Genomic DNA, 14,461 nt, shown 5'->3' on the forward strand with positions numbered 1-14,461 from the left:
GGAAACCCTGTCGGGACAGTGGGAAGAACATAAGATTGAGAGTCAGGAGACTTGAGCTCGAGTTCTGGTTCAGCCTCTTACCTTGCTATATTACTTTAGGGAATCATTCTCCTTCCCTGACCCTCGATTTCCTCATCGGCGAAATGGGGATATAACAGATCCACTCCCTACAGCAGAGGATTTTCGCAAACTATAAAAATGTTCTCTATACAAATGGGGGCCGTTATTATTTGCATCCAAGGCACTAATTACATAAGGTGCATCTATTGGGTCTGCTATCGCTTGTCTAGCAAATCATCCGTAAGATGAAGGGGTTGGTCTTCCAGCTCTAGAGCTCTGATCCTATGAGAGACAAAGAGACCCCGTTCTCCTCCTGGAAGCCAGCAGGGCATGACTATCTGGGTGTCTAGAGGTGGTCTGAAGCCATGTGCCCAACGGCAGTGCTAATAGTGAGCTAAGGTTCGTAAATCGGCGGAGATCTGCCAACCAAAGAATCGTCCTCACTGTCGGGACTAAATATTTATGGCACAGATCACAGCCCGAGAGCATGGGAATCCCAAAAGGCCACAGCCAGCAGCTTCCCATCCCCCCCACCCCATGCTATTGAGTTTTCACAGTTAGTGGCCTGCAGTCGTCAGGAATCCTCTGGGTTGTTTCCAGGCCCTTTAGAAATCCATCCATCCACCCATCCATCCATCTATCCATCCATCTGGAGGCAGGGAGATTTGTATTACTTTATTGATGGGCAGAAGTTTCCTTGATGTGGGTGCTCTGGGCAGCCGGCCTGAAGACCAGTGATGGGGCTTCTCTGTGAGCCGCAGGTCCCTTGCAGGGGTCTCAGTGACAGCCGCAGGACTTCACCACCATATTCCGGTGTTTCTTGAGAATGACATTGTTGCTGGTGTCATAATAAAGGACCGAGGTGGCGCTCAGCTTGGTGGGAGCGCAGCAGGCCTTGGGGACGCTGTCAGGCTTCATCAGGTGCACCTGTGGGGGCAAAGGATTCAGCAGGCTTGGCCTTCCTGGGAGGAGCTGCTCAGCATGCTCCCAGCAGGCCAGAGGTCATTCAGAGAAGGAGGAAATAAAGGTAAGTGTGACATTCCCTCCCATCCTGCAAAATCCGTTTTTGTTTCCATGTTGCTTGTATTTCCCAACCTCTCTCCCTCCCAGAGAGCAATCTGCTGTAATAAAGAATAACATAAAAGAGGGGGAGGGAGAGGAAGCTCAGCAAAACTAATCAACACATGGAAAAAGTTGTACGTGATCTGCAGTGTTCCACACCCATGGACCCCCACTTCTGCAAAATAGCAGGGAGAGAGGTCTTCTCATGTCTCTTATTTGGGGCCAAGCTCAGTCCCTGTCATTTCACAGCATTCGTAACCCACTGTTTTCTTGTTCTTCTTCTCTTCATTTGCAATGTTGTGGCCATTGTGAGTACTGTCTCCCTGACTCTGTGAAGTTTGCAGTTTTTCTTAAAAATACTTCTTAAATATGGGAAGACTTATATGAATTGATGCAGGGTGAAGTAAGTAACACCAGCAGAACCAGATAAACATGGACTATGACCATGTTAATGGAAAGGATAAAAAAATCAAAATTCAGTTCTTCAATCAGAAAACTTTTTTTTTAAAAAAAAAAAAGAAGATAACCCTCTATTAATAAGATCATAGATAGTAGATTCAAGGGCAGCTAGATGGCGCCATAGTGCACAGGGTGCCAGGCTTGGAGTCAGGAAGACTCATCTCTGTGAGTTCAAATCCAGCCTCAGACACTTAGTAGCTGTGTGACCCTGAGCAAGTCATTTCACCCTGTTTTCCACAGTTTCCTCGTCTGTAAAATGAGCTGGAGAAGGGAATGGCAAACCACTCCAGTATCTTTGCCAAGAAAACCTCAGATGGGGTCGAGAAGAGACTTATGCCACTGAACAACAACAAAAGACAGTAGATCCAGGGCTGGAAGGCATCATTTTACAGATGAGGGGACAGAGGCTTTGAGAAGTTAAGCATCTTATCTGAGGTCACATAGGTAGTAAGTGTCAAAGGCAGGTCTTAAACCCACCCACCCAGGTCTTCTGCCTCCAAAGTCTGTGCTCTGTTTAATTATAATGACTAAGCTTAGCTCCTCCCCAAAGAGATATAAGAATCTGTCTCCTTCTCCTCCTTGCAGAGGTTGGGACCAGGACTATAGACTCTGAAGGTACAGTTGGGCTTCTCTGATACGTTGGTTAATTTTGCTAAACTCTATTTTCTCCCCTTTCTTATCCGGTGTCACAAAGGATGACTGTCTGAGATGGACAGATTAGGAATTGAGGGGGATCTAAACCAAAGATGTCAGTAAAATATATTTTAAACCTGATACTTTTTTCATTCTTAAAAGACCCTTAACCTTGGCGGCTTGAGGACTCCTGTCATCAATGCAGACCCTAGCCCAACTAGGCCTTAGACAGTTTTAAGTGGTGTCCTGGCCAAATGAATTCCTCCCCTGGGTGACCAGAAGGCTGACCTGGCAGCTAGCCAAGTTGGGCCCTAGATGACCTCACTAGGCCCATTCTCAAAGTCCTTCCAGCATTGTACAGAGCCTGTCCTCTCCCAATGCAGTTTCTGAGTATACCAGGATTGTCTCTGAACACCACAATGAGTCAAGGGAGGAGGCGATAGGTCAAAAAGTCATTTATATAGTGCCTACTATGAACTGGAACTTAGTGCTAGGCACTGGGTGCTAAATGACAGCGATAAGGGCAATTAGGGGAGGCTAAAGGACAGGGATTCCCTCAAACTATTCAGGGCCCTTTGTGGTCAGACACTTTTACATTCATTTATCTCACTAGATCTTTACAGAGCCTGAGTGGGAGACAAGAGAGGCCGTGTTAGGTCCATTTCATAGAAGAAGAGACTGAGGTTCAGAGAGAGGCAAAGCCCTGCCCCAAGTCACGCAGTTCATGGCTGGCCCAGCCCAATCATGAACTCAGGTGTCCTGATTGTAAGTCCAGTCAGTGATCTTTCCACTACACCCTAAACCAGCTCTTTCCTTAAAAAAGACTCTGGTTGAATGAGTAGATTATTTTCAGCCTTCATGAAAATATTTATTCTAAACTCCTGGCAGGCTGGGCTGCAGTTTACATTGGAACCCTTCTCGTGGTGGTGGCGGCAGTGGCAGGCGGTGCCCCTCCTGTGGCCAGACTGAGGCCTCTGGGCAGCTCTCTGCCCCTCGACCATCCGCCAGGCCCTAGCCCCATCAGGAAAGGGCCAGGTGAAGGGAGGTAATCTTATTCCAGCTAGATACGAGGCCTTCTCTCAGGGCAGAGGGCCCAGAAGGTCAGCCTGGTGGCAGTGTTTGCTATTTGATTCTGTATCTCTTATCGAGGCAATGACCTTCCCTCCGCTCTGAGATGGCCTCAGCCCTGTGGATATTCCACTAACTCAGCAGCTTGGCAAGTTCCACCGCTGGACAGACCAGAAGGGTGACTGCCGCAAACGCTGAGCCTGCCCAAGACCCATGGGGGATGAGGGGGAAATCCACTTGGTCTGAGAGGTTGGTGCCTGTCCAGAGTAGGGCTGGCTCAGGGCATGAGGAGTCTGCTTCCTTTTTTCTGGCCTCAAACAATCTGTTGTTGTGTCCCGTCATTTTTAGTCGTGTCTGACTCTTCGTGACCCCATTTGGGGTTTTCTGGGCAAAGATACTAGAATGGTTTGTCATTTCCTTCTCCAGCTCATTTTACAGATGAGGAAACTGAGGCAAACAGGGTTGAGTGACTTGGCCAGGGTCACCCAGTTACTAAGTGTCTGAGGCCAGATTTGAACTCTTGAAGATGAGCCTTTCTGGGTACTCTATGCACTACGGTGCCACCTAGATGCCTTGGACAATTAGATCTCATCAATGCTGCAATCGGGAGGCATAATCCTGATGGGGAGCAAGGTATATGAACCTGGGAAAGTCACATCTCCTGTCCGGGCTTCACTTTCCCCATCTATAAAATGAGGGATGTGCTCTCAGTGGCCTCACAGGTCCTTTCCAGCTCTAAATCAATGCTGTCCAACCGACCTCTGGGCCTCTACGTTCATCTCAGATCAGCCGTTGCTGGGGCTGAGAGTTTGGAGGGTCTCTCTCTCCTCTCCTTCCCCCCCAAAACATACATGGTAGATTAGTTTGTCTCAGGAGAAAGAAGAAAAGAAACACTGTTTCATGCTATGAAACAAGATGGCTTATTCCCACCACCTATTCTACTATTTTTATATTTTCTATTCTATTTTATGTGGTCTTCCCCTATTAGAATGTAAGGTCCTTGAGGGCAGGCACTGTCTTTTGGCTCATATTTGTATCCTGCATGCCTGGCATGGAGCAAGAACTTAATCAATGCTTCCTTCCTTCTTTCTTTTTCTATTTTTTCTTCCTATCTTTCCCTTTCTTCCTTCTTTTACTTTCTTTTCTTTTTTACCTCCTCCTTCACTTTCTTCCCTCCTTCCTTCTTTCCCTCTTTCCTTCCTTCTTTTTCTATTTTTTCTTCCTCTCTTTCCCTTTCTTTCTTCTTTCACTTTCTTTTCTTTTTCCCTCCTTCCTTTCTCCTTTCCCTCTTTCCTTCCTTTCTCCTTTCTTCCTTCCTTCTTTTTCTATTTTTTCTTCCTCTCTTTCTCTTTCTTCCTTCTTTCACTTTCTTTTCTTTTTCCCTCCTCCCTCCCTTTTCCCTCCCATCCTTCCCTCCCTCCTTCCTTTCTCCTTTCCCTCCTTTCTTCCTTCTTTCTTTTTCTATTTTTTCTCCCTCTTTCTCTCTCTTCATTTTCTTTTTTCTTCCTCCTTCCTTCCTTTCTTCTTTCCCTTCTTTCTTCCTTCTTTCTTTCTTTTCTATTTTTTTCCTCTCTTTCCCTTTCTTCCTTCTTTCACTTTCTTTTCTTTTTTCCTTTCTCCCTCCCTTTCTTCCCTCCTCCCTTCCTTCTTGACCTCCTACCACATTGAGAAGGTTGCCAGAGACGTACTTATAGGATGCAGGTCATCCTGGTTGAATGTAACTTGGAGTCACGAATTCTAGCTCTGCCTTTTCCTAGCTGAGTGATCTTAGGAAAGTTATTTCCCTTCTGTGAGCCTCAGTTCCCTCATCTGAAGAATGGGGATAATACTTTGACTACTGACCTCACAGGGCTGGTCATAAGGACTGAATTAGATAGTGCTTTGTAAGTGCAAGCTGCTTATTATTTATCATTAAAATCTATCAAACCTCAGGTAAAGTCAGCAAGTTAGCGGAGTCAAGAAGCCACATGTGAGGACTATTTTAGAAACTCTCACCCCAAGGCAGGTAAGTAAAAAGGACTAATTCTACAATATTTCTTGTAATGCTGCTGTGGTGGGCCTGCCTCTCCTTCACTTTCCTCCCAGATTTGCAATGTCATTTTAGCCTGAATCGGCACTCGAAGCCAAATGAGGGAGGAAACCTCTCTGTGGAGCAGCAGCCCGGTTCACTGGGAGCAAAAGCAGGTACTGACCAGGGACTGCAGGATGGCGTGGTTGGTGGCATTCATGCAGGAGTCCAGTGGAAAGGCACACTCTCCCTCACAGTAGTAGGCAGAGTACCCTTGTGGTGCAATGACCCAGTCCTAGAGAGAGAGGAAACTTCGATTTAGCTAGTCCCCCACCCAGCCACCCGTCCACCCGCTTTGACCACATCACAACCAGCCACCTACTTGGAATTAACACTTTTCCCTCTCTTGCACAGTGTGAGCTGGCCAACCTGCCCTCTCTCATCTTAATAGATAACACTGTCTTCTGTCTCTGTTGTGCTACACGTCTGGAATGAGCCTGGAATGAGCCTGGAATGTGCTCTTGTCCCCTCTGCCTCTCAGAATCTCTCTCTTCTGTCAAGAAATAGCACGGACACCTTCCACTGCTTGGAGCCTTTCTTGAGTCCCTCCCTAAACCACCTGGGATTTAACTACTGTATGGTTGTTTATTCTTATATTCATGTATATTCATATGTACTTGTTGCCGCTTCCATCAGAATATAAGCTTGCGAGCAAGAATTGTTTTAATCTTTGTACTTCTATCCTTAGGTTTAGCACAGTGTCTGGTACATGGTCGGTGCTTAATACATGCTTGTTAATTGACTGACTTCTCTGAAAGCTGATAGCACAATCCCATATATTGGCCCACAGCCGGGATCTGCAGACTTCCAGCAAGAGGATGTGGTGGTGAACCCCAGGGGCAGACATGGCTGACTTACATTCTTGAAAGAAAGATGTCTTGAATTCAAATTTAAACAGATCCCTGTGTCATTAAAAAACAACCACAACTCAAACCCCCAAACAACCTTTCCTTGATAATAGCACTGGTGCTGAGGCAGTTGATTGTGGTACTCCACATACACACAGCAGGTGTTTAATAAATGCATGCTGGCATGGAATCGATCCTGCTAAGAACGAGAGGCAGTCAGAGCCCAGGAATGTGAGGCTGCCACGGAAAGGCATCCTTCTGCGTGTGTAGGCTAGGCCTGGCAGGATGGCCCAAAGCGGACTGTCAACTTTTCTCTGACTAGGTAGAAGGAGGTGTCCTCATTCACTCCCCACAGGAATAACTAGGTGTGTACCAAGGCTCACCATTCTCAAGAACTGGGAAGTCAGAAAGGCTCGTGTGGGTGGAAGGAAGGCATGACATGAACACAGAGAGTGAGGAAACACTCTCCTCCCTGGGGCTTTCCTGGCTCTGTACTTGTGCTCCCATTGTGCCCTATGCCTGGGAAGTCAAGGGATTTTGACACCAAATTACACTGAAGTCATATCCCACGGACCAACTCTGGGAGGGATTTCAATCAGTGCAATTCAAGAAGTATGCAATAGGTGCCTACTGTATGCTGGGCACTGTACTTGGGAGTATAATACTGTGGGAAAAACAATGGATTTGAAGTTAGTGGACCTGGCTTCAAATCCTTGCCCTGCCACTTGGGCTACCTGTGAACTTTGGGGCATGGCAATTCTCCTCTCTGGGCCTCAGTTTCCTTATCTGTAAATAAAAGTCCCTTCTCTCAAAGAGCTTATATCCTACTAGGTGTGGGGCAGACAATAGACATTGTATAGCAGATAAGGAAATCTCTCTCTCTCTCTCTCTCTCTCTCCCTCCCTCCTTCCCTCTCTCTCTCTTCTCTCTCCTCTCTCTCCATCTCTCTCTCCATCTCCATTTCCTTCTCCCTCTCCCTTCCGCCCTTATCTTTCTTCTCATCCTCTCTCTCTCTCTCTCTCTCTCTCTCTCTCCTTTTTCCCCCCTCCTCTATTTCTCCTCTCCCTTTATCTTTTTCTCTCCCTTTATCTCTCTTGTTCTCTTTCTGTCTCTCTCTTCTCCTCTCTCCTCTATTTCTCTCTTCCTCCTTTTCTCTCTCCCCTTCTTTCTCTCTCATTCTCTTTCTCGTCCTCTCCTCTCTCTCTCTCTCTCTCTCTCTCTCTCTGTCTGTCTGTTTCTGTCTCTCACAGCTTGACTGGAGCTCCTAACATGGAGACACCCTACTTCTCTGAATTCTCCTACTACGTGAGTGGGAACAGTCTCTTTGTGTTGGTGGTATACCCAGAAAGGGCTGCATCATTAAAACTCCCAGTCTCACCCTTATTTCCCTGAAGGGGATTCCTTTTCCCTTCTCTTTTATCCTTGGCATAGAGTAGGTGCTTAATAAATGCTTCCTTCCTTCCAACTTCTTTAAATCTTGCTCATGTGGCTCATCTTTTGAATATTGTGTTTTTATTGCTAACCTCCAGTCTCTTAGTACACTTTTGTACAAACCATGAAGTTCTGAGCGCAAAGCTTTCTTTTCATGTCTCTTTCTAGATGAACTATGGTCAGGAGCTGCTCGGACCATGAGGCCATAACCAGGGGCAGTGCTGCTGTGCTAGACCTTAACTGAAGGCCAAATATTTCAGATGAAATCAATAGCCTCTCGAGGGTAGAACTTGCGACAAACATATAAACTGACCACAGCTTCCAAGAGAGTTTGTGCAACAAGATAAGCAGCCTGAGGGCACGTTGCTATTAATTCAATTCAATTCATTTCAGACTCGAGGAGGTGCAGGTACAGGGCATACCCAGATGAAATGTTCCCCAGTCCCCAGCCTTAAGGAGTTGAAAGGAACAGGAATGTCGTGGCTTATGCACTGATAAGTGTGGTACAAAGAAGAATCCACTGGGGGCAAAGGAAAGATTCAGATGAGGCACGGAAGGAGACCGTCCAGAGGGAAGGATCACATATAGCTAGCTGGAGCTGGGGAGGGAATCAAAGAAGGCTTCATGGAAGAGATGCCACCTGAGCACTATCTTGAAAAAAGCGAAGGATTTCAGAAAAGAGATGAGGAGGGCATATGCTACAGGCGCCAGGCTGTATGAACGTATGGACATGAGAAAGGCCAGAGCTGGAGGGAAACAATAAGTCTGGTCTGGCTACAACCTAGAATGCATGAAGAAGAGCCTGAAATAAGTGAAGTAAGTCTGGAAAAGCAGATTAAAGGTGGATTATAGCAGACTTTCAATGTCTGGCTCAGCTGTTTGTGGTTTATCCTCAAGAAAATAGGGAGCCACAGAAGGGTTTTGAGCAGGGGAGTCAGATCCATGGATAAAGAAGATTATTTTGGCAGGTGGTGAGGACTGGAGAGTGGGAGAGACTGGAGGCAGGGACACTAGCTGGGAGACTATTATAATAGTACAAGTGTGGGGGGCAGCTAGGAGGCGCAGTGAGTAGAGCACTGGGACTGGAGTCAGGAGGACCTGAGTTCAAATTTTACCTCAGACTCTTGACACACTTACTAGCTGTGTGACCTTGGGCAAGTCACTTAACCCTAATTGCCCTGCCTTCCCCTCCTCCAAAAGAAAGAAAGAAAGAAAGAAAGAAAGAATAGTATAAGTGTGAGGTTATCTGGGCCTGAACACAGGAGTAGCAATATTAATGCCTTGATATTAAGGAGGGAAGATAAGAGAAGTAAGCAAGGAAAGGCTGTGTTCCCTAGGCAACAGCCCCAAAGGCCTAGGGTGAGGGGTCAAGCACAAGGGTCAAGGTAGTCCCTGCCATTCTGCCTCAGGCTCATGGGTCACTGCCTAGACTGGAGTAAATAATGGCCCCTAGAACAGTATTCTTAGACACTCCTGATCAAGGACTCTTATCTCAATAATCCTTACCCAAATCTACCTCCTTAGAAAGGTGGCAATGCCTGGGGTGAAGCGCCGTGGACTAGAAGTCAAGAGACCTAGGTTCTGATCTTCATTCTGACACTCCTTTGTTTATGACTGTTTGAAAACCATGCTCCTCTCTGGGACTCAGTTTCCCTACCTGTCCAATCCATAGACCAGTGTTGATCCCTGATCCATCGGTCAACAAGCATTTCTTAAGTGTTTACTCTGTGGGAAGCCAAGCACTAGGGAAACCAAGGAAAGCACAAATAGTCCCCCAAAAGCTTCCATTTGGTGGGGGAGACAATATGTAAAGAAATAGTTACAGAGAAGACACAGACATAACAGAAGGAAGATAACCTTAGAGGGATGCCTAACAGCAGGGAAATAACAGCAATCTTAACTTTTACTACCAAAGGCTCCTTGTTTCTTAAGAACCTGTACGCTTACAACAGACTCCTGTTCTTCCTCGCCTCCTGTTCCTGTCTTTCCCCTGTCTGCTCAGTCCCTGTCCCTGAGGCAAAGAGAGCTCCCTGGCTGAGACTTCGAAGTGTGGAGCTGTCCGTGGTAGGTATTGAGCTGCTTTGTTTGGGCTGGAGGATCATTGAGGGCCACTCCATCTCTCTGGTAGGGTCTCAACACTTCTCTCCCAGGGAACCCCATTCCAGTCCTGGAAGGCCTCCCTTCAAGGGGTCACACCAGCCCCCAGAAAGCTGCTTCATTCATGCATAATACTTCCTTGTACCTCACACTCATATTGGAATAGTTCAGAGAGGGCAGAGAACATTGTGACATCTTGTACGTACAATTTTTTAAAAGGATTCTTAATTAAGCAACGAGATAGGAAATTACCAGCCAACCAAGGTCCTGAAAGCTAACGTAGAGCTCATGCCTCCTGCAAACCTGTCTGCCCTCGGCGGCATGGATGTCATCTGGAGGAAGAGAATGGTAAATGTCTTTTCTAGGATACTGTTGGTCATACACAGTTCAACAAGTGTGTAACCTCCCAAGACAGCGTGGGGGAGGCAGTGTGCCATGGTAGAGTCTCACTTTGATCCTGGGTTAAGTCACTTAACTTTTCTATGCTTCCATTTCCCCATCTGTAAATTGGAAGGATGATATTTCACTACTAACCTCATGGGATTGTTATGAAGAAAGAGCTTGATAAACCTTGAAGTCTTACTTAAATGTGAATAAGTCACTAAAAGTTATACAATTATTAAAACATTGAAAAAGTTGACACTATCGCTCTCCAGGGTTACTGAGAGGCAGCCAACTGGACCAAACGGGACATTGGTCTTAGAATCAAGAGACCTTAATTCTATTGCGGGCTCCCTCACATATCAGCTGTGTGACACTGAGCAAATCATTCAACATCTCTGTACCTCAGTTTCCTCATCTTTAAAATGGGGCTAATGACACATTTGCTACTTATCTCTCAGGATGGTTTTGAGGAACAAATGAGATACTAAACATAAGGTGTGTTGAAAACTTTAAAGCAATGTCAAAGCATCAACATCATTTTTATTACTATTGGGACTTGGATCTGTCGGACACATCCCTATTCCTTCTCTTCCCTGAATAATGGGGATTTGGAAACTATTCCTGGGATCTCCTGCCATCCTCTATGATCTCTAAATGAGGATTTGCCAAATCTCTAACTTGTATTTGGAGCCTTCCATCTCCTGCCTCTTACCAAAGATCCCTGGGAGTTTGTTTGGGTGGGGGAGGTCGTTGCTTTTTTTCGGCTGCCTTTTCTTTAGTTGCTTGAGTGCCCGAGGAGCTCGGATGGGATTTTGGTTTGCCCTGAAAAAAGTGACCATAAAAGGTTGTTTGGAGCGTGGCCCCTGCCGACCCAGCAGTCCAGCTAATCCAGGATCGACGCTTCGCCCTGAGACATACAGGAAAGAAAACACATTTGTTTACTGAGGGCATAGATTCACATCGGATGATCACAGCAGAGTCCCTAGGGATGCCATGTAGCTGATGAAGTAGGGCCATACCAACCACAAAATCTGCAACTAGTCACCGAGTCTTCACCGAGCCTTCCATCAAAATCTCTCTTGGATACATGCCTCCTCCTCTACTTCCACGGCCACCAGCTTGATCTGTTACCCCCCTGGACCACTTCAATAACCTCCTAACCACTCTCCCTCTTTCCATCTGTCCCCTCCAATCCATCTTGCACAGGCTGTGAGATTCATCCTTCTTTTTTTGCACAGAGACTTAACATTTTTTTTCAGTTCCATATTCTCTCCCTTGTCCCTCCCCCATAACTAGTGAAAAACAAATGCATTACAAATATGTATAGTTATACAAGACAAATTTCCACATTAGCTATGTTTAAGAAAGAAAGTGGACCCCCCCCCACCCTACCCCATAGGCAAAATACAGTGCAGGTTAGTGATGTCAGTAGCAGTGATAATGAGGACAGGCTTGTAATAGCAACCTAGACTGTTTTATAACACTTAAAGGTTTCTTTGCAAACCTATCTTTCCTTAAAGCACATTTTTTTCTGACAGAAATTCATTATTAATCTTTGTACAATCATGAAATTTTGACCAATAATTGTTGTTTCTTGTCAGCTCCAACCATTTTTGTACATGTTGTATAGACATTGTGCCTTTTTGGAGTTTTATGTTCAGAAAGTTATACAGATTGTTGAAAAAACTATCTGTCTATCTATCTATATAAAATACATATTACATATGTATATGAAAACCAGGTAGCTGCTTGTGTTTAGTAAGTAAAACATCTCATGTCAAGTCGAATGATTAAATTATATGTTGCACTGTTAAATGTAAATTTTTATGGTTGTAGGGGAAAGTTTCTGTGCATAGATTGGTATGTAAAACTCCATATTTATTGTATCCATATTAGTCTTGGAAATGGGTGTCTCCATCTTCTCATGTAAGACAGAAGCTTTACACTTTAGACAGAATTTCTCTCTGTTATGAAATGTTCCAGTAAAATTTTGTTTACTGACTTTAAACAAAAGAAAGGAAAAATACGCTTCCATCTGTACGTTGACTCTATCAGTTCTCCATCTGGAGGTGGGTAGGATGTTTCATCATGAGTTCTTTGGATTTGTGGTGGATAATTGTGTTAATCAGAGTTACTAAGTCTTTCAAAGTTGACTAACTTTACAATATTGCTGTTACTGTGTAGATTTTTCTGGGTTCTACTCACTTCACTCTGCATCAGTTGATACAGGCTTTCCCAGTTTTTTCTGAAACTATCCCCTTCATCATTTCTTACAGCACAATAGTGTTCCTTTACTTTCATATATCACACTTGTTCAGCCACTCCCCAATTAATGGGCACCCTCTCAGTTTCCAATTCTTTTCCACCACAAAATGAGCTGCTATAAATATTTTTGTACATGTGGGTCCTTTTCCTTTTTCTTTGATCTCCTTGGGGTATAGCCTTAGTAGCAGTATTGCTGGGTCAAAGGGTATGAGCAGCTTAATAGCTTTTTTGTTCAGAATTTCAAATTGTTTTCCAGAATAGTTGCACTAGTTCACAGATCCTCCAACAGTGCATTAGTGTACCAGTTTCCCCACATTCCTCCAAGCATCTGTCATTTTCCTTTTTTGTCATCCTAGCCAATCTGATGAGTGTAAGGTGGTACCTCAGACTTGTCTTCATTTGCATTTTTCTAATTATTAATGATTTAGAGCATTTTTATATGGCTATTGACATCTTTAATGTCTTCCCCTGAAAACTGCCTATTCGTATACTTTGACCATTTATCAATTGGGGAATGGCTGTTATTCTTGCAGTTTTGACTAAGTTCTCTAGAGACCTTTATCAGGAAAACTTGCTGCAAAGAATTTTTCCCCAGTTTCCTGCTTTTCTTTTTATTTTAGATGCATTGGTTTTGTTTGTTGCAAACTTTTTCATTTTATGTAATAAAAATGATCCATTTTATCTCTTGTGAATCTTTCTATTGTGTGATAATAAACTATCCCCCTATCCAAAGATGGAACAAATAATTTCTTCCCTGTTTCACTGATTTGCTTATAATATCACACTTTATATTTAAATATTGCACCCATTTTGACCTTATCTTGGTATACATTGTGAGATGTTGGTCTATGCTTAGTTTCTAACAGACTGTTTTGCAGTTTTCCCAACAAATTATTTTTGCCAAATGGTGAAATCTTTGCCCAATAGCTGGGATCTTTGCTTTTGAATACTGTATACCTAATCTCTTCCACTAATTAACCTCTCTATTTCTTGCCCAATACCAAATTGTTTTGAAGATTATGGCTTTGCAGTACAGTGTGGGATCTGTTATTGCCAGTTCACTTTCCCATTTTTTTATATTGATTCACTTGATATTCTTGACCATCTGTTCATCCAGATGAATTTTGTTATTTTTTTTCTAGTCCTATAAAATAACTCATAGGTAGTTTAATTGGTATGGCACTGAATAAGTAAAATAATTTAGGTTGTATTGTTATTTTTATAATATTGGCATGGCCTACCTAGGAACAATCGATATTTCTCCAACTACTTAGGTCTGTCTTTACTTGTGTGAAATGTGATTTGTAATTGTGTTCATATAGTTCCTGTGTGTGCCTTGGCAGACAGACCTCTACATATTTTGTACTGTCTGTAGTTATTTTAAATGGATTTTCTCTTTCTATCTCTTCCTGATGGGTTTTGGTGGTAATATGTAGAAATGCAGATGATTTGTGTGGGTTTAAATTATATACTGCAACTTTGCTGAAGTTAATTGTTTTGGATAGTTTTTATAGCTGACTCTCTAGGGTTCTCTAAGTTAACCATCATAGCTTCTGCAAAAAGTGAAAGTTTTGTTTCCTCATTGCCCTCACTTATTCCTTCAATTTCTTTTTCTTTTCTTACTGCTATAGCTAGTATTACTAGTAAAATACTGATCTTACTGGAAAAGCTTTTAGCTTATCCACATTACAGATAATGCTTGCTCTTGGTTTTAGATAGACACAGTTTATCATTTCAAGAAAAGCTTCATTTATACTTGTGCTTTCTAGTGTTTTTTTTTTAAAAAAAAAACAAGAATGGGAGCTGTATTTTGTCAAAATGTTTTTCTGCCTCTGTTGAAAAAGCACATGAAATCATATGATTTTTGTTGCTTTTGCTACTGATGTGGTCAGTTATGCTTATAATTTTCCTAATATTGAATCAACTCCTACATTACGGGTACAAATACAGCCTGGTCGTAGTGTATGTATGGTTTTTATAATATACTGTTGTAATCTACTTACTTGTATTTTATTTAAAAATTTTGCATTGATATTCATTAAGATAATTGGTCTATAGTTTTTTCCCTTTGTTTTGATTCTCCCTG

At 43.6% G+C, this 14,461-nt stretch overlaps 1 protein-coding gene across 1 annotated transcript in view; it reads right to left on the reverse strand.

The window, feature by feature from the left end:
• Window positions 1-837: 837 nt before the first annotated feature.
• The window catches only part of BMP8A (bone morphogenetic protein 8a), a 47,790-nt gene continuing 34,166 nt past the window's right edge, over window positions 838-14,461 (reverse strand). Inside the window, exons 4-7 of the mRNA XM_036746245.1 lie at window positions 10,823-11,017; window positions 9,979-10,058; window positions 5,475-5,585; window positions 838-987 (exon numbers count right to left, since the gene is read on the reverse strand). Of these exons, the coding sequence (XP_036602140.1) occupies window positions 838-987; window positions 5,475-5,585; window positions 9,979-10,058; window positions 10,823-11,017 (536 nt within the window). The remainder of the gene's footprint in view (window positions 988-5,474; window positions 5,586-9,978; window positions 10,059-10,822; window positions 11,018-14,461) is intronic.

The sequence above is a fragment of the Trichosurus vulpecula genome, chromosome 2 (assembly GCF_011100635.1).
Source record: "Trichosurus vulpecula isolate mTriVul1 chromosome 2, mTriVul1.pri, whole genome shotgun sequence".
In the NCBI taxonomy this organism is placed as follows: domain Eukaryota; kingdom Metazoa; phylum Chordata; class Mammalia; order Diprotodontia; family Phalangeridae; genus Trichosurus; species Trichosurus vulpecula.